Source organism: Microtus pennsylvanicus, chromosome 3, assembly GCF_037038515.1.
Source record: "Microtus pennsylvanicus isolate mMicPen1 chromosome 3, mMicPen1.hap1, whole genome shotgun sequence".
NCBI classification, from domain to species: domain Eukaryota; kingdom Metazoa; phylum Chordata; class Mammalia; order Rodentia; family Cricetidae; genus Microtus; species Microtus pennsylvanicus.
This window is the reverse complement of record NC_134581.1, coordinates 109,695,800-109,720,288: the sequence shown is the minus strand read 5'-3', so window position 1 is coordinate 109,720,288 and position 24,489 is coordinate 109,695,800. Positions and strand designations below refer to the sequence as shown.

General features: G+C 38.3%; 1 protein-coding gene across 1 annotated transcript in view; it reads left to right on the top strand.

The window, feature by feature from the left end:
• Pgr (progesterone receptor) overlaps positions 1-23,961 on the top strand; it is a 67,248-nt gene extending 43,287 nt beyond the window's left edge. The window contains exons 4-8 of the mRNA XM_075966836.1: positions 1,897-2,202; positions 12,532-12,676; positions 15,539-15,669; positions 20,040-20,197; positions 23,294-23,961. Coding sequence (XP_075822951.1) covers positions 1,897-2,202; positions 12,532-12,676; positions 15,539-15,669; positions 20,040-20,197; positions 23,294-23,449 — 896 coding nt within the window. The 3' untranslated portion in view covers positions 23,450-23,961. The remainder of the gene's footprint in view (positions 1-1,896; positions 2,203-12,531; positions 12,677-15,538; positions 15,670-20,039; positions 20,198-23,293) is intronic.
• Positions 23,962-24,489: the final 528 nt, after the last annotated feature.

Genomic DNA, 24,489 nt, shown 5'->3' with positions numbered 1-24,489 from the left:
TGTTAAAAAATCATAATAAGTGAACATAGCTTTTGTTTGAAACATTGTGTCTATATTAACCTCATAAACTTTGCAAATCACTAGACTTCCATGAACCTCATCTCTAAAATGCAAATACTAATATTTATTCAAAACTTGATCTATTAATTAGGACATCTGAGTGACCCAGTTAAACATTTGGTCACTCTTTGACTCATGAAAAGATTGAACCATGGGCATAACTGTGATTGATTGATTCCAGTTATATTATATCTAATCAACATGGAAGGAATTTGAGGCTTTTATTAAGGGATATTTTTTAATCTAGTCAGTGTGTAAAATGCTTTCTGTGGTTCTCAAAATGATACCAATATTTCACAGTGTCATCACATACTGATGAAACCAGAAAGGGGATGTGTAAAAAAAAGAGAAAGAGGGTAAAGCGCCCTACAGTAAAATGTAAAGTGTTGAGGATTGCAGTGGGAAACAGGGCAGCTGTCACAGTAAAGAGACTAAAGTTTAAGGGGTTTTCTGTGGTGTTTTGTGCTACATTTTTCTTGTGTTATTGTATTTTAAAGCATAATTAAATGCTTTAAAAGAAAAACAAGAGGGTTGTATGATGAGGATTTTTAGAGAAGAAATGTGATCACAATCCCTGAGTATTTAGACAACAATGAGGACACTAAGAGAGACTTACATAGATCTAATCTACATGGGAAGTAGAAAAAGACAAGATCTCCTGAGTAAATTGGGAGCATGGGGACCTTCAGGGAGGGTTGAAGTGGGGAGGGGAGAGGCAGGAGAGGAGCAGAGAAAAATGCAGAGCTCAATAAAAATCAATAAAAAAAAGGCAGGTGGATCTCTGTGAGTTCGAGACCAGCCTGGTCTACAAGAGCTAGTTCCAGGACAGGCTCCAAAACCACAGAGAAACCCTGTCTCGAAAAACCAAAAAAAAAAAAAAAATGTGATCACAGGGTGACTCCCATATTATTCTATTTTCTTGTCCATTTTATTTTTTCCTTCCTTCTCTTCTTCCTTCCCTCTTCTCTCTCTTCTTCTTCTTCTTTCTTTCTCCTCCTTCTTTTCTTTTTTTCCTTTTTCCCATGCACATGTACACATGTACGTGTGTGTGTGTGTGTGTCCATTCATTTGTCTGTCTCCCTGCATATTTGATAGCGGAAAGAAAATCTAGCTCTCCCACTGAGTTATATCCCAAATACCTTTCAAGTTTATATTCTGAGATGTTTTATTTGCTCACTAAGTTACCAAAGTTGGCCTTGAAATCATATATCCCAAATACCTTTAAAGTTTATATTCTGAGATGTTTTATTTGCTCACTAAGTTACCAAAGTTGGCCTTGAAATCACTCTGTAGTCTAGGATGTCCACACCTTTATCGTTTTCCTTCATTGACTTCCCAAGTACTCAAGAAGCAATCATGTACTACTATGCCCAGTTGTCTAATGCTTTCCTTCTTCTGCCTTCTCTTCTTTTTTTCCTCCTCCTGGTCCTCCTCATCCTTGTCTTACTTCTTTTTGTTCTACTGCCCCTTGTCCTCCTCCTCGTTGTCCTCCTCTCCTTGTCCCCCTCCTCCTAACCCAGAGAGTCCAATAGTTATTTAACCCAAATCTGATGCCTAAGATTTTCCCCTCCCCCTCTTTCTTTGAGACAAGGTCTTACATAGTCTAGACTGGTTTTGAACTCCCTGTGTGGTTCCGAAACAATGATTTGAGGTCTTCCTGCTTCCCCCTCTCAAGAGCTGGGATCACAGTTATGTGTCACCATGCCTGCCCGGCTTTCTTCCACTTTCAGATTGGTGATAAAATCTACAGTGCAATGGATAAAAGGCTTAAAGAAGGTGAAACGCTGTTAGTATAATGAATTCCTATGTGTTCTTTCCCTTTTGTCTTCTCCCTAGGTCGGAAGTTTAAGAAGTTCAATAAAGTCCGAGTTATGAGAGCCCTCGATGGTGTTGCTCTCCCTCAGTCAGTGGGCCTTCCTAGTGAGAGCCAGACCCTAGGCCAGAGAATCAACTTTTCTCCAAATCAAGAAATACAGCTGGTCCCTCCACTGATCAACCTGCTCATGAGCATCGAGCCAGACGTGATCTACGCCGGACATGACAACACAAAACCTGACACCTCCAGCTCTTTGCTGACCAGTCTCAATCAACTAGGCGAGAGGCAACTGCTTTCAGTAGTCAAATGGTCTAAGTCATTGCCAGGTAATTTGTATGCAGTAACATGCATTAAAAGGTGTTATGTTTGTGATACTAGCTGGATGTTGAAATAGTCTGTACAGTAGGCCATTCATCATGTAAACAGTTCCATATGTTTAGCCATTCAGACTTCTTGTCTAAGTCTCACATGTGTGTTTGGTTCGGTTGGTAGAGCACTGGGTTAGCATGCATACACCCTGGGATCAATTCCCAACATACCTGCTCACACATAAGATTCACACAGGCTATGAAATACAAAAGAAGTAGAGAACATGCTGAGAATGGCTGGTAGTTATCTCTATGAAACAGTTAAGAAACAGCATAAGTGTATCGTTAAAGAACAAATACAGTAATTCAGATAAAAACATGTTAGCCATCTACTTACAATGTTGAGTTCATTCTAAAACCTAACTGGTTTCTTTTTGCTTTATGTCTTATGAGTGAGTACATATTATACTTGTCTTTCTGGGTCTGGGTTATCTCTCTCAATATGATGTTTTATAGCTCTATCCATTCGCCCACAAATTTCAAGATGTCGTTATTTTTTTCCACTGTGTAGTACTCCATTGTGTAAATGTACCACATTTTCCTGATCCATTCTTCGGTGGAGGGGCATTTAAGTAGTTTCCAAATTCTGGCTGTGATAAATAATGCTGCTGTAAACTTAGTTGAGCCCATGTCCTTGTGATATGATTGAGCAAAAGTGGTATTCCTGGGTCTTGAGGGAGGTTGTTTCTTAATTTTCTGAGAAATTGCCACACTTACATCCAAAGGGGCTGTACGAGCTTGCATTCCCACCAGCAATGTAGATGTGTTTCCTTTAACCCACAACTTCTCCAGCATAAGTTGTCATCAGTGTTTTTTGTCTTGGTCATTCTTCCAAGTGTAAGATGGAATCTCAGAGTTGTTTTGATTTGCATTTCTCTGATGACTAAGGATGTTGAGCATTTCCTTAAGTGTCTTTCAGCCACTTTAGATTCCTCTGTTGAGAGTTTTCTGTTTAGGTCTGTACCCCATTTTTTATTGGATTATTTGTTCTTTTAATGACCAGTTTCTTGAGTTTTTTGTATATTTTGGAGATCAGCCCTCTGTCTGATGTGGGGTTGGTGAACATCTTTTTCCATTCTTTAGGCTGCTGGTTTGTCCTATTGGCCATGCCCTTTGCTTTACAGAAGCTTCTCAGTTTCAGGAGGTCCCATTTATTAATTTTTTCTCTCATAAAACAAAAAAATAACCAGCCTACAATTCACAGTCTCAGAGAGCCTAGACAACAAAGAGGACCCAGAGAGAGACATACATGGATCTAATCTACATGGGAAGTAGAAAAAGACAAAATCCCCTGAGTAAATTAAGAGCATGGGGATCAAGGGAGGGGGTAGAAGAGGGCAGGAGAGGAAGGGAGGGGAGAGGAGAAAAATATACAGTTCAATAAAAAAAATAAAAATAAAACCTAACTGAAATTATCAATCTGTTCAAGATAAAAATCAAATGTGCATACTCATGTAACAAATCAAAACAGTACTCAGAGCAACTGTAGTTTCTAGAACCAGTGAAGAAAACAAAATTCCCGGAGTCAGCCAGGTACCTGGAGAGAAATGAATTTCAGTCACTGTTATCTCCCATCCCACTCACAAGAGGAGCATGGCCCCGCTGCAGTGAGACCTTGTGTCTTTTCATGGAAGGATTTCCCTTTTGTTGTTGGCAAGGTTTGTCCCTCAGCACAGCTCTTGAACAGCCAAGGGGCTGGTAGAAATATAAGGATAAATTTCTCACTTGGTCGAATCTTAGATAGCAGATTCAAGCAAAAAATAGAACTATTAGTGAGGCCTTAACCTCATGATTAGAAGCAGAATAATTCTTTCAAAAATCACATGCTCCTCACACCAGTAACATCCTTGAACTGTTCATTTTTTGACATATGGTCAAGAATTAAACACATTATGTCCTTTTTGTCCTAGAAGAAATTCAATTAGTTTTGTTTTTTTTTAAGAATTCCTTCCCAATTTGCCTGACTGCATTTCTTGGCTATTATTCTACCTGAAAGGTTTGAAATATAATAGATGAATTGTTATTGAACATCCAAGGTTTTGTGAAACTGAAAACAGATTCCTGTTTGTTAGACTTTCAGAAAGAGCCGTATTGAGAAAAGTTAATAAAACTTGGTATTCTAATGAAGATGAAGTAATTCTGTAGATGGGTCAGAATGCCCAGATTTTCATCCGCTTTATTGCAGCTGACAGACCTTGGACGGCAACTTTTTCCATTAAAGAAAGTTTTGAATATTTAAGACTTACCGTGAAGTGATAGATCTTTTCTAAGCAAATGTGGTACTGACATTGATAAAAATAACTGTTTTTATGTGGGTGTTCATCTGTGGTTTTAATTTTCTATTTTTTCATTAATAGAAGATGGTGACCCCTTGGCTGTTATTGCTGTGGGCCACTGTTTCTTTTGTCTGGATTTTTGGAGACTCTTCATTGTTTAAGAAGATTTACTGTCAATGGAAAGAAAGCAATTAAAAAGAACATTTATTCATTTTAGATAAAAGCTGTTTTTATGTTAAAATGTTTATATATCAAGATATTTTTACCTCCACACTAACCCGAAAAATAATGAGAAGAAATTTCTGTACTGAATTTGGTGGCAACTTTTCAAATGCTGCAGAATATAATTCATATGTGGCAAATCCAAACAATGGTCACACCCTTATGAGTCCCTCTGATTCTGTTAATGACACACAAGGGCAACACTGAGGTGAGCCAAGTTTGTGTGGACTGCACTCTTTAAGCCTCACTTGCGAGCAGTGCATTTAAAGGGACACTGCAGAATGGCTGCAGAGATGCTCGAGGAACTGGTAGCCAGTTTTCCTCTGAGAAGAACTGAAAGGGACATGAATTCAATGTTGTTATTGTTGCCTTTCTCATTGCTGTAAATTGCTAACTAGTATCTTAAGGGAGTGGAGGTTTATTTTGTCTCATAAGAGGACACAGTCTATCAGAGGGAAGGTATGGTTTCAGAGAGGAAGGCAGCTGGTCCTGTTATGCCCACAGTCAGCAGGGAGAAAGATGAAGGCAGATGTTCAGTGTTGCTTTACCTTTGTATCCAGTGTGAATCCCAGGCACGGATGGTGGATCATCTCTCTCCTCACAGACAGACCAGGGTTTGGGCTCCTAGCTGGTTCTAAACCCAGGCAAGTTAGCAGTCAAGAGTAACGATCACCATGGCCCGCTGTTATTAGAGACTCTGAACCGATGTTAGCTGACTCCACACACAATTAGTTACACCAGGTTCTTGCTCAGTGACACAATCAGTGCCTACCCACATGCATGCTGAGTGCAGATCCTAACAATAAATAGTGCTGCTGGGAAGAAAAGCCAGACGGCAGGATCACGGCATGAATGAACTAGACAAAGCACCCCTTCCATGTGGGCACCGGTTAGCACAGAAGAGAAGTTTATTTTATTCAGTTACTCATTTGCAATGATATCATCAGTTGTGGAAAATGGGCCTTTGTTAAAGAAGCCTTAACTATAAGCCAGGTTGTGTATTTACATATTCACAATGAAAATATAGCTGTATTTGTTCATGCACATCCACTGTTGGAAAACCTGTTGACAGAAAAGCTCAGCGAAGAAGATATCAAAATCAAATTAAAAGTATAAGTTTAGAGTGATTCAGTGGCAACTTTGGGTGTGACTGTGCAGGTGCCGTGGGTCTCTTGTTACCCAGACAGGGTTTCCTCTTCTCCTCTTTGTATCATCTCTCACTGTTGTTGATATGCCACCGTAATTGCCATATTCATAAATTTATAAACCACCTCATAGAACACACTCCATTTCTTGCTTAGTATCTGCTTGTGGATGACTTTATGTGGGAATGTATCTGAGCATTGTATTCCTAGTTAAAGCATGAAGTGATATCATCTGCAAAATTTTAAAACTTAACAATACACATTTCCTCTATTAAATAGCTTTCAACACAGGGAGAAATGTGGGACATCAACAATAGAATAAGACACAGAAATAAACGGAATAGGGACAGATGAATACCTTCAACACTGGTTCTAAAGGAATGAAAAAGGAGACAAATTAATTGTGGAAAGAGAAAACTCTTTGCTTAGAAAAACCTGTGTGCCTGGGGGTTACAGGAAAGGAAAATTGTGAATAATATTTGATAGTAATGAAAAAGCAGGGGACAGTGATCCTCCATCATTCAAATGCGGGGACTCTTAACATCAAAAGTTGATATTTTTCAGTTACCCCACAGGAGAGCAATGAAACACTTTAGTAGTTACTGAGAAAATGCATCCGTGTAAATGAACTCTTGGATACTGCTGCTGTAAGTGCTGGCCTTCTGATGATTTTACCACCAAATTCAAAAACCAATGACAATAAATTAATTTGGGTACAAGTGGTGAAGAATAATCGCTCACATAAATCACTGGCAGATTGAGTAGGGTCTTGAAAGGTATAGAGACAAAAATTAAATTAGTAAGTACTTATTCAAAGCACAAGTTCAGCCTCTCCATCAGTAAATTGTAGAAGACCTAAAACAGTCAAGGACTACAGAGAAAACATTGTCTTGTCTCTTCTCTGTACTTGGTGAGATATCTACCCAAGGCTGGGCTTCGGTACTCTAACAGCTGCCTGTTTGAGTACGTCCCTTCTTGGTTTCAATGGACCACTTGACATAAGGATCTGAAGACAGGAACAATATTTTCATCTTATTCTACCTTTCAAACATGAATCAGTGGCAGTGTGACAAAGATTTTTCTTTCTTCCCATGAACGAACGAATATTTCAAAGTATTGTCTTCAAAAAGTGATGAGAAAGGTATAAAAGTAGCCTTCCAGAAGTTAAGTTTGACCTGACCAAGGCTTTTATGAAGATTTTCAAAATTTATTCCTTAACTTTATTTCATTGAAATTGCCATCACCAATGTTGACTTTTGAAAATTGTTCAAAGTTGAATGACTGTTCTCAGCCCATGACAGACTTCGATGCCTGGGGGCTATTGGTAGAGTAACTACTTCCTGGTGAATCTCATCCTTTGTTGTTCATGGTTTTCCTTCCAGGTACTTGGTTTCTCCCACACACTTTTAGCCATTGCATATTTGTTCTTCCACCCACACCATATATTTTCCCTGTCTGGAGTTCTGTCCTCTATTCTACTGGCTTCTCAGGCTGCACATTTTGAATGAACACATTTGTAACTTGAATAATGGCACCAACCTAACCCCTTCAGCCATGTATTCCAAAAGCTCGTAGCACATCTCCTCCCAGATGACCTCCCAACTCAACATGTCTTTATAGTGCATATGTTGAAACCACTTTTCTGTATCCTGAAATAACACCACAGCCAGGCCTTCAGAACCATCTTTGCCTCTCTCCTCAGTCATCCCCTACCAATGTCAGCTCTATCAACACCTCTTATTCAACACATGACTCTTTATACTTCTACTTCCATGGCTTGTGATGCAGCTTAGTTTGGTCATCAACTTTTATGTCTTTACCTACATTTCAGCTCTCAAACAATACTCTAACCCAAGAATCATCTTTCTAAAATAATTGTAACCAATCATGTTTTTCCTTTTCCATTTCAGAATAAAGTCTAAATTCTGTATTTAAACCCCATGGCCCTCCTGTAGCCCAGTTCTGGAAGTGACAGCACTCCTCTGAAACTTCCCTTTATCCCACGAAATCTAAGGTACATTTGCTGGGAGTCTTTGCTCAGTTCCTCTCGTGTTCATCCTGGGTTTTCTCTACCTGGAGGCCCATTCCTTCACTCACATATTCTGCTGGCTTCTTACCCCCCTTAAGCGTTCACCCTCTAATTTTTCCTCTATCTTCCTAGACTGAATCCCAACACTCGGGAAGAGGTCGAGGCAGGGAAGCGTCTTAGGTTCAAGATTGACCTCTGAGACAAGTAGTATCTTGTGAAGTTCTTGATCACAGCAGGTCATTGAATGTGTTGGTGATGTACTGCCTATTCTTTTCTGTGGTCTGAAAACGCACAAACATGGCGACAGTTGCAGGTTGTGCCCCGAGGTCCTGAGATGTGTCATGCTGTGCCTTGGTTGAAGTTCACTGTTTCAACTCTGTGACAGTTTTTAACAGAAATACAACTTGTACATTTTTAATAGAACTTTGGAAGTCACAGCAAGTCTCACATGCCATCTGTTGTCTTTTGCTTAGCCTTTTTTCATCCTAAAGTATTGAGAATTGGACAATTCACGGTCATTTTTTTTCAAGGATTATTAGGTCAAGACACTTAAAGAAAAAGACCTTTTTCACACTACTTGTTAAGCACAATGAGCCATCGTCCACCACTTCCCTACAAGTACCCTTTTCCAGTTTGATTATCATCTCAAATGCACTAAATCTCTCTAATCATTACCGCCACAGGAATTTGATCTCTATGTTCCTGGCTTTGTTTCAGTATAAAATGTTGGAATGGTATCTCAGTTAATGGGGGGAAACTTTGGGCTTCTGAGTCAGCCATGTTCAAGTCAATTTAACATTGGACCTTTTCCACAGACACACCTCCAAAAGGGGGAGGGAGTCGGTTATTTTCTGAGTTCTATTCTGTCAGTGGAAACGTATTTTCTGCTGTGAATGTTAGTAACTGAGTCGGTTTTGAAATATTTCAATAAAAGTTGTCTTTTGTACTAAAAGAAAGTAAAGTGCTCCTTTATTTCAAGACATTGATGAGCATAGAACGCAAGAGGGAAACAAAAAGGCCGTAAGAAAGAGAATAAAGTACTAGAAACACAAGCAGAATGGTATTTCCAGAAAAGAAAAAGAATCATATATATTTAACTTTGTAAAAGTTTTAAAACCAGTAAGAAATTAGTATAAAACAAAAGCTTAAGGTGAAATCTCTAGCATCGTTGCATCAAATACTTAGAAATTTTACAGTACATTAGAAGTGTTCGAAGTGAGCATGAATATTATAGAATATAATGAGTTAATCAGTAGAGGTCGTAATAAGCATTCTATTACTATTTTTATATACCTAATTCATTGAGCCTCACTTTCTAGTAGTCTGTAATATTATATATAATAAAATTCATATGTGCATATGACACAATCTGATAGATAAATATATATACAGAATCAGTATTCTGAAAATATTTCAAATACACATTTCATCAAGAATGCTTAATTGTGTGTGTGTGTGTGTGTATATATATATATATATGTATGTATGTATGTAATTTGTATGTACCTATTCATGCAGATATGCGCATGGGTAGAGTGTGCATGTGTGGAGGCCAGAGGTTGACACTGCGTGCCATTTCCTCTTTACCATATTTTTTAAGACAGGTTCTCTTACTGAACCTGGGGCTCACTCGTTTGTCTGGAATGGCTGGCAGCAAGCTCTAAGGACTCAGTTGTCTCTGCTTCCCCATAGCTCTGGAATTATGAGACACAGGAAGCCTTGCTTTTTTTTTATAGGAATGCTGGGAATGAAAACTTAGGTTCTTGTGCTTGTGTGATGAGCGCTTTGCTGACTGAGCTATCTTCCCAGGCCAGTGATGCCTAATTTGTCTTCTGAGTTTATTGCATTCACAGCCTTTATATTTTAATTATATTTATGATTTTTGTAACATACAGGAAATGCTTTCTGGCTTATAATTTTGCTCTTATTTTGTTTTGGGCATTTTTCTTTTTTTCTTTCCTTTTATTTTTAATACATATTGTTATTTTGACACAGGTTCTCACACAGCCAGAGCTGGCCTAGAACTTACTCTATAGCCAAGGATAAACTTGAGCACTTGATCCTCCTGCCTACAGCTTCTCAGTGCTGAGGTCACAAGAGCACAGGACCATGCACGGTTCATTTATTTTAAATTGGGGATTGCTTCTCAATTTGATTAGTTTCTTTTCTATAGTCATTAATCAAATGAGAAGTCTGTTGCTGTATCCATCGATGGGTTAAAAATTATTTGCATATTCCTCAACAAAAATGAACAGTTATCCTGAATCTTTAGCCAATGATTGAATTGGTATCTTTATCCTATGGCCTAACTTGTTCAATGTAGCCTAAAGGCAATGCTAGAGTCAGCAGTGCAGTTGAGGCCTTCCTGCAGAGCCTTTGAATCACACCAATACACAGCTCTAAATGTGCCTCCTGTGGGGAATCTACACCTTAAAAAATTTTAAAAAGTAAAAAAAAAAATCATATCTCTTATGAATTGATTCTGGATCTTATCAAAGAATGCTGAATAGTTAATGATAAGCAATACTTGTGCTTTATGTGTTAAATTTATATGGTACTTATATTTTAGTAAAGTATACTATAATACACTTTAACATTTACACTATGTGCTAAAATACACACTTTTCTGAAATGACATACCACAGATATATATACACTTGAAGAAGTAGTTAAGTCTTATGAAAATAAGGAATTCTAAAATTACTATGCTACAGTTGTTTTTGGCTTGAGGGAGTCAAAGTAAGTTAGATTTGTGGACGCCAACACCATCAAAACAAAGGAAAACAAACTATTCTAATCATAAAAAAAAGAAAAGAAAAAAGAAGAAAGGGAGAGAGGGAGGAAGGGAGGGAGGAAAAACCCTTGAATCTCACATCAGGAAAGAAGGAAAACACCTCTGGAGGGCGCCAGGACTCCATTAAGCTGAGGTGAAGGACAGGTTTGGAATACAGCACAAAGTGAGACATCCGTCGGGACAATGAGCTGGTACTCACAGATGCATACATCCCTTGGGCCCATCAGTACCCTCTACCACACTCAGTAAATAACCACCCCTTGTCGTTGCTGGTTCAGATTCAAAATCCTAGCAGTGTGTGCTTCACAAATCACACCAAGCAAGATGCAGAGGGCAGCAGGGCATTTATCTGCTTGCTTTCCTGTTAGCAGCATTGAGTGTTACCAAACTCCAAACGGAGGGACTCAGTAGTCAAGCAGAGACAGACAGGATGTGCCTCAAAAAAGCAGAAGGTTGCTGGGATACCATTGGTAGGGGGCACACTCGAGTTTTTCATCTCCAGGGATGGCTAAGGAATACTAAGACAAGTGCCATTCCTCAACTGTCCCCATGGTGACAGGGCCATTGGGAGCATGTGCAGAGAACCTGAGTGTCTACCTCACCTATCCCCATGGTAACGGGGCCATAGGGAGCATGTGCAGAGAACCTGAGTGTCGAGCAGCAGAAGTGCCTTCTCCCTCAATAGCTAGTGGACAAAGTGTTGCTCTGGTTTTATTTCTGAGCTAGGTCATTTGTGAATGGAAAATAAGTGGTTTTCAAAGAGCTTCATGGAAAGAGTTTGATGCTCACATAAAACATTTATTTTTATTTAATCTTAAAATATTAAATCCAATTTCATTATTCAGCTGTTATAAGTTACAGTGACATTCACATTCATATTCTTTCCCTGATGTATTCCCAGGCTTCAAGCTCCTTTACTCAACTGCAATCAATATTCCCAAGGCCTCCCAAATATGTCCAAAGTTTGTCACTTTTATCCTATTTTGTCTCTTTGCCCTTATTTCAGATTTGGGGAAAGCTACTGAAAGAAGTGTTTAAATCCTTCTTGCTTCCATATGCAAAACAAGTGTCTTGCATTTTCTTCTTCAAGTGTTTCCCTGACACAACTGATGCAAACTCTCCCCCACTTCTCTCCCTAACTCCTCCACTCTCTCCCCAACATCCTGTCCTCTTTTACTTTCTTTTTCTTTTCTTTTCCATTAATCACTGACGGGGTCAAATTTGTGCTTCCCATATACTCACCGTATGGGGCCATTCATACGAGTCTGGTTGACCTACCAGGGACCACATCCTTAAAGGAAACTGACTTTCCCTCCTTGAGAAGCCATCAATTGTCTATAGGTCCTCTGGAAGGGGTGGGGCTTCTGAGTTCCCCTTCTCCATGCGGAATGCCTACAGGTTTGAACTTGTACAGGTCCTATACAGGGATTATGCAGGCAAAATAGCTACTATGGGTTTATGAGGTCAGGATATCATGTCAAGAAGGCACTGAAAAACAAATGTCACATGTTCTCATCCATGTGTGGATACTAGCATTGATTTCCATCATTTAAACATTGTATATAGCATGAAAATTGGTCTCAGTATAGGTGCGGCATGAATCCAGATGATTAATTCAGTTAACCATCCCCACTAACACTAAGTCAGTGACTGATGTTCATGACATATGAAGTAGCTCCCCCCTTATCTCTTTTTAGGCTGTGTTATTTATAAGTTTTTCGTGACTTTTAGGGAAACGTCAGTATCTTGTTTCAGTTTCCTACGGATTTTTAACATTGTTCACATGATTTCTGTGATTGCCTTCTCTCACAATGTTTGCAGGTTTCCGGAACTTGCATATTGATGACCAGATAACCCTGATTCAGTACTCCTGGATGAGTCTGATGGTGTTCGGCCTGGGCTGGAGATCCTACAAGCATGTCAGTGGGCAGATGTTATATTTTGCACCTGATCTAATCCTAAATGAGTAAGTTGTGATTTTTGGTGCTTTTGTTATTATATCATGATATGATTTGTAAAACTACATTGCAATAGAAGATCCTGTGTTTAGTGTCCTAAACAACAAAAATTTCCTGAGTTTCTGAGAATTGCTTTGTTTGATAAAGTCACCTTTCTCTATTCATATATATATGTATGTATACGTTATGTATTATTTGTTTATTTATTTTGTGTATTGTGAGTGTGTGGGCGATCACACATATGGCACAGTAAGCACAGTATGGAGATCAGAGGACAACGTGTGGAAATCCTAGGAATTTAAATCAGGTCGTTATCCTTGGCAGCAGAGGCTGTCATTAACTGAGCCACCTCACCAGGGTTTATCCATCTATATCCACTGTACATAGTGCAGGGATTCATAAAGACATTTTCAATAAGTATATGCATTTTAACACTGTCCTCCATTTCTACCTGCCCCTGCCAGTCCTCTTCACTTCTCTGGACAGTTTTCTTCTGTTTTTGTGTCATTGTGTCGTATATACACACATTACATAATATATCCACGTGTGTGTATGTGTGTATATGTGTAATCTAGAATCCACACATGAGAGAAAATGTATTTGTTTTACAAAGTCCAGTTTAATTTACTTTACATGATGCCTAGTTATATCCATTTATCTAAAAACAGCATATCCATTTATGTAAAAAACATAGTTTTGTCCTTTATAACTGAATAAAATTCCATTATAGATATGAAGTATATACAAAACACACATGTATACACATACCCATGCACACATGCAGAGTTTCTTTATCCATCTATAGCCTGGTTACTGTGAATCATGCAGCAATAACTATTGATTAATTGATGTGAGGGTCTCTATGATGTGTTGATTTGGAGGCCTTCAGCAGTGTATAGGTTGGGTAGATCTATTTTTACTTTCTAAGGAGCCTCTATACTGATCTCCTTAGTGCAGGACTGGTTGACATTCCCAGCAGCAGTGTAGAGGGTTTCCTTCTGCCCACACTGAGTCAGAGCGGGTTGTTATTCTAACTGCCGTTCTGACTGTGGTAAAATGGGAAGATGAAATCTCAATATAGCTTTAATTAACTTTTTCTTGATGACTCATAAGGATGAACATTTTTCATATGTTGATTGGCCATTTGTACTCTGACTTTTGGGAACTGTCTGCTCATTTCATTAGCTTGTTATTGATTAGGTTATTTGATTTTTGATTTTTAGGTTATGATCTTTGCATATTCTAGATATTAATCTGATGTCAAATATGTAGTTTACAAAGATTTTCTCCTATTCTTTTGACTTTCTCTTTACTCAGTTTTCCCCTTGCTGTACAGATGTAAGTTAATTTTATGAAATCGAGCTTGCCTATGCATAGCATTATTTCCTGAGAGTTTGGAGTCCTTCTCAGAAAGGCTTTAATCTATGTTTATCTATTTGAAAGTTTAAGTTAAATTCTTTGTGCCATTAACTTGTTATCTGGAGTCCTTTCTTCCTGTCTGGAAATGTATTTTTATCTCAAATTAATATTTTTATTTTTTCAAAAACTTACTGAGGGGCTGGAGAGATGGCTCAGCGGTTAAGAGCACTGACTGCTCTTCCAGAGGACCCGGGTTCGATTCCCAGCACCCACATGGCAGCTCACAACTGTCTGAAAATGCAGTTCCATGAGATCTGACACCTTCACACCAACGAACATAATAAAGTTAAATAAATAAATAAAAGTTTAAAAAAAAACCCAAAAACTTACTGAGATGTACATTTCAATATAAAATTAAATATTTGTCATATCAAATTAAGCTTTCAGACTTTTATACTTGTGGAAACAATGACATTTATCAGAAATATTTTTGCCTGACAGTGCTTGTTTACATTTTAAAATTAATCATAAAATCTTCTACAAATATTTCAATTTGATTTATTATATCTGAAGAGTTTTCTGCATGTGGTCTTCAGGTGGTAAGAATTTGCCTATGACGTTGTCTACACTGTTCTGATAGTGAAAGTCAAGTTGCAAACATCTCTGCTGGTAACTGACACTTGACTGATGTCTTCACAGTTGACAATCTTCATGCTTCATTCATTCCTCTTTAACTTATAGTCCCTTGATATAGGCAAGAACTCAGCATCCTTCCTTAAGAATTCAGAAACTGGGGTTCGGGAGAACTGGATAACCTGCCGCAGACCTGGGGGGTCAGGATTAGCCTTAATCCTTCTGTGTGGGTATCCTGTCTTCATCCCACTGTTCCTCCAGCCGCACTGACCAGTGTTGACATCACAGAATACACATGCTCAAGAGAATGCCTCAGATAAGATGCCTCCATCTTCAGAGCTTATCTCAACCGTTCCGATTATTTAATGTTTAACACCATTCTTCTGTTTGTTTTTATGTGGCACCACATATATCCCCTAAAATGTCAGTGCTGTAAATTTTCATGAACTGAAGCAATCCATTAACAAGTGCAGAAAATTATATTTACACATAAAAATACACATGTTATTCTGTAAATGAAGCATTTTCTGGCTCCAAATGCTCAATTCCTGCAACATTGCCCTTAGTTGATTTAGGTATTTAAAGCATGATAATAAACCAAGAAACAATATTAACTTTGATCTATGTGTATTTAATGTCATTTTATGTCTAAATGTTTTGCCTTAAAAATTTAGTGAATGTTTAGAACCATTTAAAATATCAAATATTAAGTTTTTTTATTAAATATATCAGTAAATTCAACAACAGAAAAGAAAATTGCCGAAATCTTGTCTACTGACAAGTTATATAACAGCCTGGCTGATAGGCTCTGGTTTGTTTTTTGTTGCTTTTTTTTAATTTTGTGCTGGTTTTCTTTTCCGTGCCATGTGTGATGCAAGGCAGAGGATGAAAGAGTCATCGTTCTACTCGCTGTGCCTTACCATGTGGCAGATCCCACAGGAATTTGTCAAGCTCCAAGTGACCCATGAGGAGTTCCTCTGCATGAAAGTCTTGCTCCTTCTTAACACAAGTGAGTACACAAGCGTGAAGACACTTATTACCTTACTTTTTAGCTCACAGGGTAACTGTCAAAAATATAGTCATACATACCAGGTATAAAATGTAGATCATAACTCTGAAGGAGTAATCTCTAATATATTGTCATTGACCTTAAGAAAGCGTTTTGGCCTTTTTTTTTCATTTTTCTTGGTCAGTCATACAAGACTAAAATAGCCTAGCTGATTTCTTTGTTTTACATGAAATATAATTACAAACTTATTTACTTAATTCAGTTTTACAAGCTAACTAATATGACATGAACACAAGATATGCTTCCCATTATTAAACCTACCATGCACACACAGAAATATTCACTGTGCAACACATAGACACTTGTTTGGAACTATTCTCAGGGTGTGGGGATGGTTTGACTGTGACAGCAAATGGCCACAAGGATCACTGACTTGGTGCATCTGCGGTGTGTGTGTGTGTGTGTGTGTGTGTGTGTGTGTGTGTGTTACTCAGACAGTCCCAGGGCAGGGGAGGGTGGTATACAAGAAAAACTCAGGTTTCTCCCACTTAGTGGCCATACTGTATTATATAACTGGAGTCCTCAGTTGCATTCGACTACAAATGAACACATAAGGAGTGGGTGGAAGTTTGGGTGCAAGACTTGAAAGTTGGAGACAGCCATGGCAGAAGGGAACAAATGAGGACAGAATCTGTTAGCACGTGGTATACACTAAGCCTTTCTGTACCTTTCCCACACACCGCAGGTTCAGCCTGCAGAAAGATAAATGATGCTTTGATTTGCAAGAGTCACAGGGAGTTAAGACCTCAGGATGGGCTGACGTGCGCGAGTATCTTTCTCAGCATCACAGGGACTTCTGCTAGCGGCACAAATCTCAGACAACTGAGGAAGGGGGGATGGGATGAGAAGGAAGAAGCAGTTCCTTAGACTAGAGAGTACTCTCATGGAATCCCCACGAAAGTACTAACATGTCCTATGCATCTTAATGAAAATTTGAATAACATTTCGGCCAGTGGGGAGAACTGCACAAAGAGTTTGGAAAAACATCTTAGATCTAATGGGATAAATAAGTAAGCATTACAAAGATATGAGGGGAATGAATGTCATGTGCTTCTTATAGTCCAAGAGATGGATGGATGCATTCAAATGTCACACAGCTATTTAAACACTATAGTCAACATATCATAAGTTAATAAATAGCAACAATGTTAAGAGAAACGGCTTCATATTTAGAAAAAACATCAGTTTATTTTGCTCAAAAATATAGATATGTATATCTATATATCCAGATAATTCAGTTAAATGTAAATGTTAAAATTGCTTAAAAACAAATGAAGAAATACAAACTTTTCAAACCTCAAATAGGAAAAACCTCTGTAAAACAAAAATTCCAAGTCTAGGCATATGGCCTGGCAGTCAAGAGGGCTAGTGCTCTTGCAAAGGACCGTAGTTTCATTCCCAGCATTGCTGTAGGTGGCTCACAGCCGCCTGTATCTCTAGGTACAGGGAATCCAACGCCCTCTTCTGGCATATACAATCACTCACACACAGTATGTATATGCTTTCAGATACACACAGGTATATACCTTCACACACACATGCAGGTAAATAAAAACAAATTCAAATAAACAAAATGGGAAAGTTGCAAGGGAAAGTTTGATAATCTGATTATTATCAACTCAATTTCCTATGTGCCATAAAAATTAAAGCAAAACTCCAGGAACAGGTAACAGATTTCACACAAGCTCTAAAAAATTTTCTAGTAAAGGCGTTTACCTGAAAAAATAGTTTCATATTCACATGTCAGTGTGAATTATCTATAGGGATTTTTTTGGAAGCTTAAAGAGAGGTACATGATTTTGAAATAATTACATTATAGAGTAACTGAAAAGAAGAGATTGTAGTGATCGTAGGCATGCATGTCATATATCTGTATGGTTGTAACACAAGAATCAAATGTTCATTGAATATTGCAAAAATTGCTCATGAGAAATCCCTATGTATTCAGGATCTGAGCAGCTGAAAATTGAAAACCAAAGAGTTATTGCTTTGTTCTCTCTTTGGTTTGCGTCTTTATCCAAAAGAAGAAGGAAGCAGTCAACACTGAGGAGTGGGAGAAATGGTGGTAGCTGTGTACAGTTTTCTTTAATCTGAATGCACTTTACAGAAAATAATGCAGAGTAAAAATCACAAATGTTGCCGGACAGTGGTGGCGCACGCCTTTAATCCCAGCACTCGGGAGGCAGATGCAGGAGGATCTCTGTGAGTTCGAGGCCAGTGTGGTCTACAAGAGCTAGTTCCAGAGCAGGCAACAAGTGACACAGAGAAACACTGTCTCGAAAAACAAAAAAGTCACCAATATGTAGTGTCATTAATTGAGGAGGTTTTGAATTTTCCTCTTGGCAATCCATACATGGCTCCAGATACAGCTCGCCTGAGGCTGAAGGTTCACGTGCAGAAGTGCAATGAAAGAAGCAGTGAAGGCAGAAAACGATGAGCTCTGGAAGCAGTGAGGATAGAGGGGGAACGTGGAGTGAATATATGAGAACTAGCAATTGTCGTTAAGATCCATGGAGAATTTGTAGGGAAAGGAGCTAAGACTGTGTGTGTAGCTCAGTAGTAACAGACGATGCTCAGTTTGGTCTGAGCACACAAATACACAAAGGCAACCCTGAGGAAAATGCCAAATTTTTTTGTTTGTTGTTTGTTTTGTTTTTAAAGACAGGGTGTCTTTGTAGCTTTGGAGCCTGTCCTGGAACTAGCTCTTGTAGACGAGGCTGACCTCGAACTCACAGAGTTCCGCCTACCTCTGCCTCCCAAGTGCTGGGATTAAAGGCGTGTACCACCACTGTCCAACGAAAATGCCTAAAATCTTAGCAAACATAGATGATGCTCACTCAGTGTCAGCACACAAATACTGACCCGAAAAAAATACCTAAATTATTAGCAAACATATGGCAAGAAGTTAATTATCTTTAAAGAAATAACAAAACATGAATGCCTACATTCACTATTATGTGTTACTATTGTTCAGAAAGTGTTGAACACTGCAATTAAGTGATGATAAACGATAGTTAGAAGAGCTGTCGGCTCGTGTTATAAACCTTGCACTTGGAAAGTAAAGGAAGGAGTATCAAGAATTCAAGGTTATTTAAAGCTGCATAATGAGTTTGCATCCAGTCTGAGCTATATAAGATCCAGTCAGGAAGGAAGGAAAAGGAAGCCAGCTAACAGCTATGGATAGAGAAAAGAGGAGACTGGAAAAACTATTGGAAATATACCAAGAAAAGTAACTGAATCAATGAATAGACAATGAATTGTAGTGATGTTTCACTTGTATTCAGCTTGCCTGAAGATCAGAGAGTAAAAAGCAGCCACCCTGGTCAGCCTTACAGACCAGGCAGTGGTGACTAACCACACTAGTTTGCCATAGAACCCAGATGGTAGTGATGCACACCCTTAATCCCAGCCCTAGAGAGGAATATAAGATAGGAGGAGACAGCTCACAGACAGTCTCATTCTGAGATTCCTCAAGGCAGGATCGCCATTTCAGACTGAGGTAGAGGTAAGAGCCAGTGGCTGGCTGTTTTGCTTTTCTAACCTTCAGATTTAACCCCAATATCCGTCTCTGGGTTTTTACTAATCATGCTACAATGAATAGTTAAGTCAATGAATATAAAGTAAATATTGAAATATGACCAGCTTTCCTCACATCAGCAGGAAAGCAATCAAAAATGTCATGAAGCAATGTTAAAGTTACAAAAAAGATAGTTTTCAGGATCAATCTTAATAAGAAATACTTGAGATTTACATGAAGAAGACAAAACTATATAAAGAAATCCAAATAGTTGTTTAAGAGAAAAAGTAAAATAAGAAGACCCAGAATGGGACCATAAGTCAAGTAAAACAGATATCTGAAGTAAGACTATAAAATAATGCCAAGGGCTTTTTTGAACAGATGCTACATTAAATGCATAGTTCATAGATACAAGTCTGAAACATAAGTTGGTCATATAATATTCCACTATTAAAAGACTTTTACATCCTGATTTTACTAATTGCACTATTGTTTACCTATTTAAATTTTTCTGTTTAAAATTGCTTGTATATGTATGTATATAACTTAGAAACTATATAAATGATATGCTAGTTATCTAGCTCAGAAATTCATACATTGCTAGTATCTTTTTTTTTTTGAGACAGGGTTTCACTGTGTAGCCCTGGCTCTTATGGAACTTGCTGACCTTGAACTTGGAGGTCAGAATGTCTCTGCTTCCCCAGTACTGAGATTAAAGGTGTGCCTCTCCACTACCTGGTTTATTAGTGTCATCTTTTTAACATAACTGCCACTTTTTGTTATTTCTATGCAGTTCCTCTGGAGGGATTGAGGAGCCAAAGCCAGTTTGAAGAGATGAGGTCAAGCTATATCCGGGAACTGATCAAGGCGATAGGCTTAAGGCAGAAAGGGGTGGTCCCCAGTTCACAGCGCTTCTATCAACTTACAAAACTTCTTGACAGCTTGCATGATGTAAGTATTTTGTTTTTCAGATGAGTTGGTGAAAATTTTGAGAATTTCTTTAATCTCTTAAATAATTAAATGATAAATTCTGGGTCTTGGGTAGCATTTTTCTTTTTGACAGTCTAGGACCCCAGTCTAGGGTATTGTGCTGTCAACACAACCTCTCGAAGCATTCATGGAAACTAATATAATCTAGATAGTCCCTCTTAGGTGTGCCCGAAAACTTGTCTTCTGGATGATTCCAGATCTTGTCAAGTTGATGGCCAGTATTAGCTGTCACAGTGTGGTTTCTCCAAATTCTTCATAGTTGGGCTTTAAAAGATTATAAATATCATGCCATTGTATTCAATGTTGACCTCACAAATATCCTTTTTACTAGTGTGTATATCATTTGGGGATAATTTAATGGACAGTACAAATTATCATATTTTTTCAGAATAAATTATAAAGTGTGTTTTTGCTTCAAAACATTAGTATAGAAGGTAACACTCTTGTCATTCTGAGTTTATTTGTAAATAGTTTTGCTGATGGCACTCAGGGAAGAGCTTCGTGCTTTCCACGATTCTACTCAAGGCATAAAGAAATCATAAGTTCAATTATTTACATTCCTTCTGGGTTACTGTTCCTATTCTCTACTGTGATAAGCAGCCCAGAAATGTTCAACACTGGAACTAGATTAATAAAACTTGACATACATATCATATTAGAAACCAGTTTTTATTGCTATTGTATAAGAAACCACATAAAATTGACAGTCAAAGACATAGAAAAACTGCCTACTCACCAGGTCATCTTGTGTGCTTGAATTATGAATATTTTATGAAGTTGATGAGCTACTAGAATTAAACTTTTACAGTACAAATCAGAGAATAAAAAGCTTAAAAAAAGAAACTTAAAGGATAAAGCATCAGTACAGAATACAGGAGAAAAATTCACAGAGCCTCAAAGAAATACTATGGTGCTTTGCAAAAGAAAAAAAATGAAAGCCTTCAAAAAGGAACATTTATCAAAAAATCAATTAATTAATTAAAAATGAATAAACAAAACTTTGGGGCAATTAAGTACAAAATCAAAGACATGAAAATTCAACAAGTCATGAAACACAAAGGATATTCTCAGTAGAAAATAATTTAAAACCTAAAACATGATAAATCAGATTTCATTCCCAAATTCAAATTCATAGGAATTTATAAAACAAAGAATATAGGAAAATAAAGGCAGGGGAATTATCATGAGAGTTTCTCAAACAGAAGGCTATGAGTTCTCTATTTCTCACTTTTCTTTCTCAGTTTTGAGGCAGGGATTTGCTATGTAGCCCATACTGACCTTCAGCGGGTAGCAGTCCTCCAGCCTTGTGTCCCTTCTCTTTGCTAAAGATGTGAATTTTCTAAATGTAAGGGACAAGAATATGGGCGCTGCACAGTTCATCCAAGGTACACTATAATAGCTCAAACCAAGAATGAGAATATCCTAAGCATACCAATCAGAAAAGAAATAACTCACATGCACACTGCCAGCATTCTGAATGACACTGTATCTATGGCAGTGCCTGAGCAGTGTCTTCAGAGTCATGGTGAAAGGAAAACCGCCAGTCAAACAACCAAACAATTGCAACACCACCATCAAAGCCTGCCATGCACAGAGTCTTCAGAGGACATCTTAGATATACCCTTTCCTGAGAACTATATTAGGATCCCTTCCTTTTGAACAAAAGCTGTAGGCAAAGGAGATTCAAGCCAGGAGGTATGTATGGTGATGCCCTAGCATACTAACTGGGAGGAACAATAGGAAGCCTCTGTTTATTGCTCCATTCTTACCGTGACCAGAAAGACAGCACTAGACCCGAGAACACCAGCTCCAGGGTGAAAATGGGGCCAGGGATTGCTACTGTGCACAATCATGTTGAGGTGGTGTTCATAATCCTGACAGAGAAGTGGATTGTGACTTTGTGTCAAATGGAGAGAGAAATAAAAGAGATAAGATATAAGACAATCAGATCCTGCAAAATAAAAATGAGCAATGAAAGAAATAAAATTCAATGCATCAGGAAATAATTCTAATCTCCCTAGTAAAAATGTAGGATACTGCTTTAGCCAAAATTGGAATGTAATAGTAGAAAGATGTCTATTGAGGAACTCCTGGATTTTGCTTCTGTTCTTTTGTTTGTGGTCAATCTTGCAGTAGTATGAGACTTTTAAAATTGTGTACATAACATAGTTCATTAAAATAGAAGTTGAGCCTGTTGGTATAAGCCTGCATGTACTCAGTGATGCTTAGCGGGCCAGTGCAGGAAGCTCACAAATTCACAGAATTCACTGAGCTACAGGGAGAGTTTTCAGTAGTCTGGACCACTTAGCAAGAGCCTGTCAGAAAATAAAAAGGAAATATTAAAGAGAAACTGGCTGAATTACTCAGTGGTACAGTCCTTAGGTCACACACCTGAGACCCTGAGATTTATGATTTATGTTAGGTTGCTGAAATTGAATCCATAAATTGCTGTGTGCAAAAGCTTGATTAACAAATAGGATTTATAAAATTATTGCATTTTGAAAATGTATGCCTTTACGTATTTGCAATACTATATGTATGTCTACAAACGTGCATAAAAAGAAAAAAATGTTGAAAATTAGATCAAAGTGTTCACTTTAGAATATTGGAATGTAGCTAATTTTCATTACTTTAAAATATTATACATTGGGGCTGGAGAAATGAGTTAGCAGTTAAGAGCCCTTTCTCTTTGTAGAAAACCTTAGTTCAGTTCTCAGCATTGACACGCAGCTCACAACCTCTTGTAACTCCAGTTCCAGTGGCCCTGATGCCATCTGCTGGCTACCACGGCGCTGCATGAAAGTAGTGCACACACATAAATACAATTACTCACACATATAAGACAAAAATAAATCTCTAAATTATGATCAGCACACTCCATCGGGAATATAAATCATTTCCCATGTCATCCTAGAAAGTGGAGAGTTTTCTGCATGTTGGGAAGAATGAACAACTGGACAGGTTTCTCCAGTGTTAAAACAAAACAAGTTATGGGTTTTCAACAGTGTCTGCGTTTATTGCTTTCTCACAATATCTACCCATTTACTAAACCAACAGCTCGTGAAGCAGCTCCACCTGTACTGCCTGAATACATTTATCCAGTCTCGGGCACTGGCTGTGGAATTCCCGGAAATGATGTCTGAGGTTATTGCTGCACAGCTGCCCAAGATCCTGGCGGGCATGGTGAAGCCTCTCCTCTTTCATAAAAAGTGATGTCTTTGCCTTGTTTGCTTTACAAAAATTGAATCTTGTGGTATGTCTGTTTTGTCTTGATAGGATGGTCATGTCTTGTGTCTTTATAACGTCCTTCCAGCCGTCCATGTATACATATAATCCTGTGTCGATTTATGAGAAACCCTGGGAAATTCTGGTTTTCCTCTGTAATGCCTAAGTAGAGTTTTGAAAGTGTTTCATGTACCCCTATTTTCATTGAAAGTTTATTTAGTTAAAAAAGGACTAAAATTTATTGTATATGTAACTATATCTCATCTGTATTATTTCATACTTTTCAGGTGAGAATTTGTAACTTTTACACCTAACAGTTAACCAATCTCCCATAGAGAGCAAAGTACCCCCACCCTTAACAATAAATCATACGTGCCACTACTGGGTAGTTGGTGGTCTCCCCAAACCAAACCTTTAAAATGGTAGTCGAGGATGGAACCTTTCTGTGAGAAAATTCATAACCTGAATTTTCTCAAATTTTCAAAGAAGTTTTAATGCAGAAAAAGGAAAAAGAAAAAGAAAAAAGAAAATAAATGAAACAGGAAAACAGAAAGGGAGCTGGAGCGGGTTCACGTTTGTGAAACTAGGCAAACTGTGGTTGGAAGCAGAGGTAACGCTTTGCCAGCAGCTGTGCACTGCTGAGGGAGAAGATGCCTTCGATGCGGCCCTATGAATGTCAGGAATCAGGAGCTCTCTTCTCTCACGGGAATCCGCAGTGTTGGCTGACCTTGCAGACTCTGTCGCCCTTGGTAGGTCCGTGTCCTTGCCAACACGAGGGCGTCTTTCCTCCAATCCTTCCTTTGCCCATCTCTTCTTATTAACATTTTATCAAACAGGCCTTGAAGGCAAGAAGAGAAAACGTGAGGAAGTAGGTCTGAGGGAAGGGGTACACACCTTTACTTTCTTGGGAATAATGTTCTTTTTTAGGGAAATGTAGGAAGTGAATCTCAGGTGGGAATGCTTTTAGTGCCTCTCTCTGAATCTGAAAGAGATGATTTAGAAATAGACCAATCTCAGGTGGAAAAGTT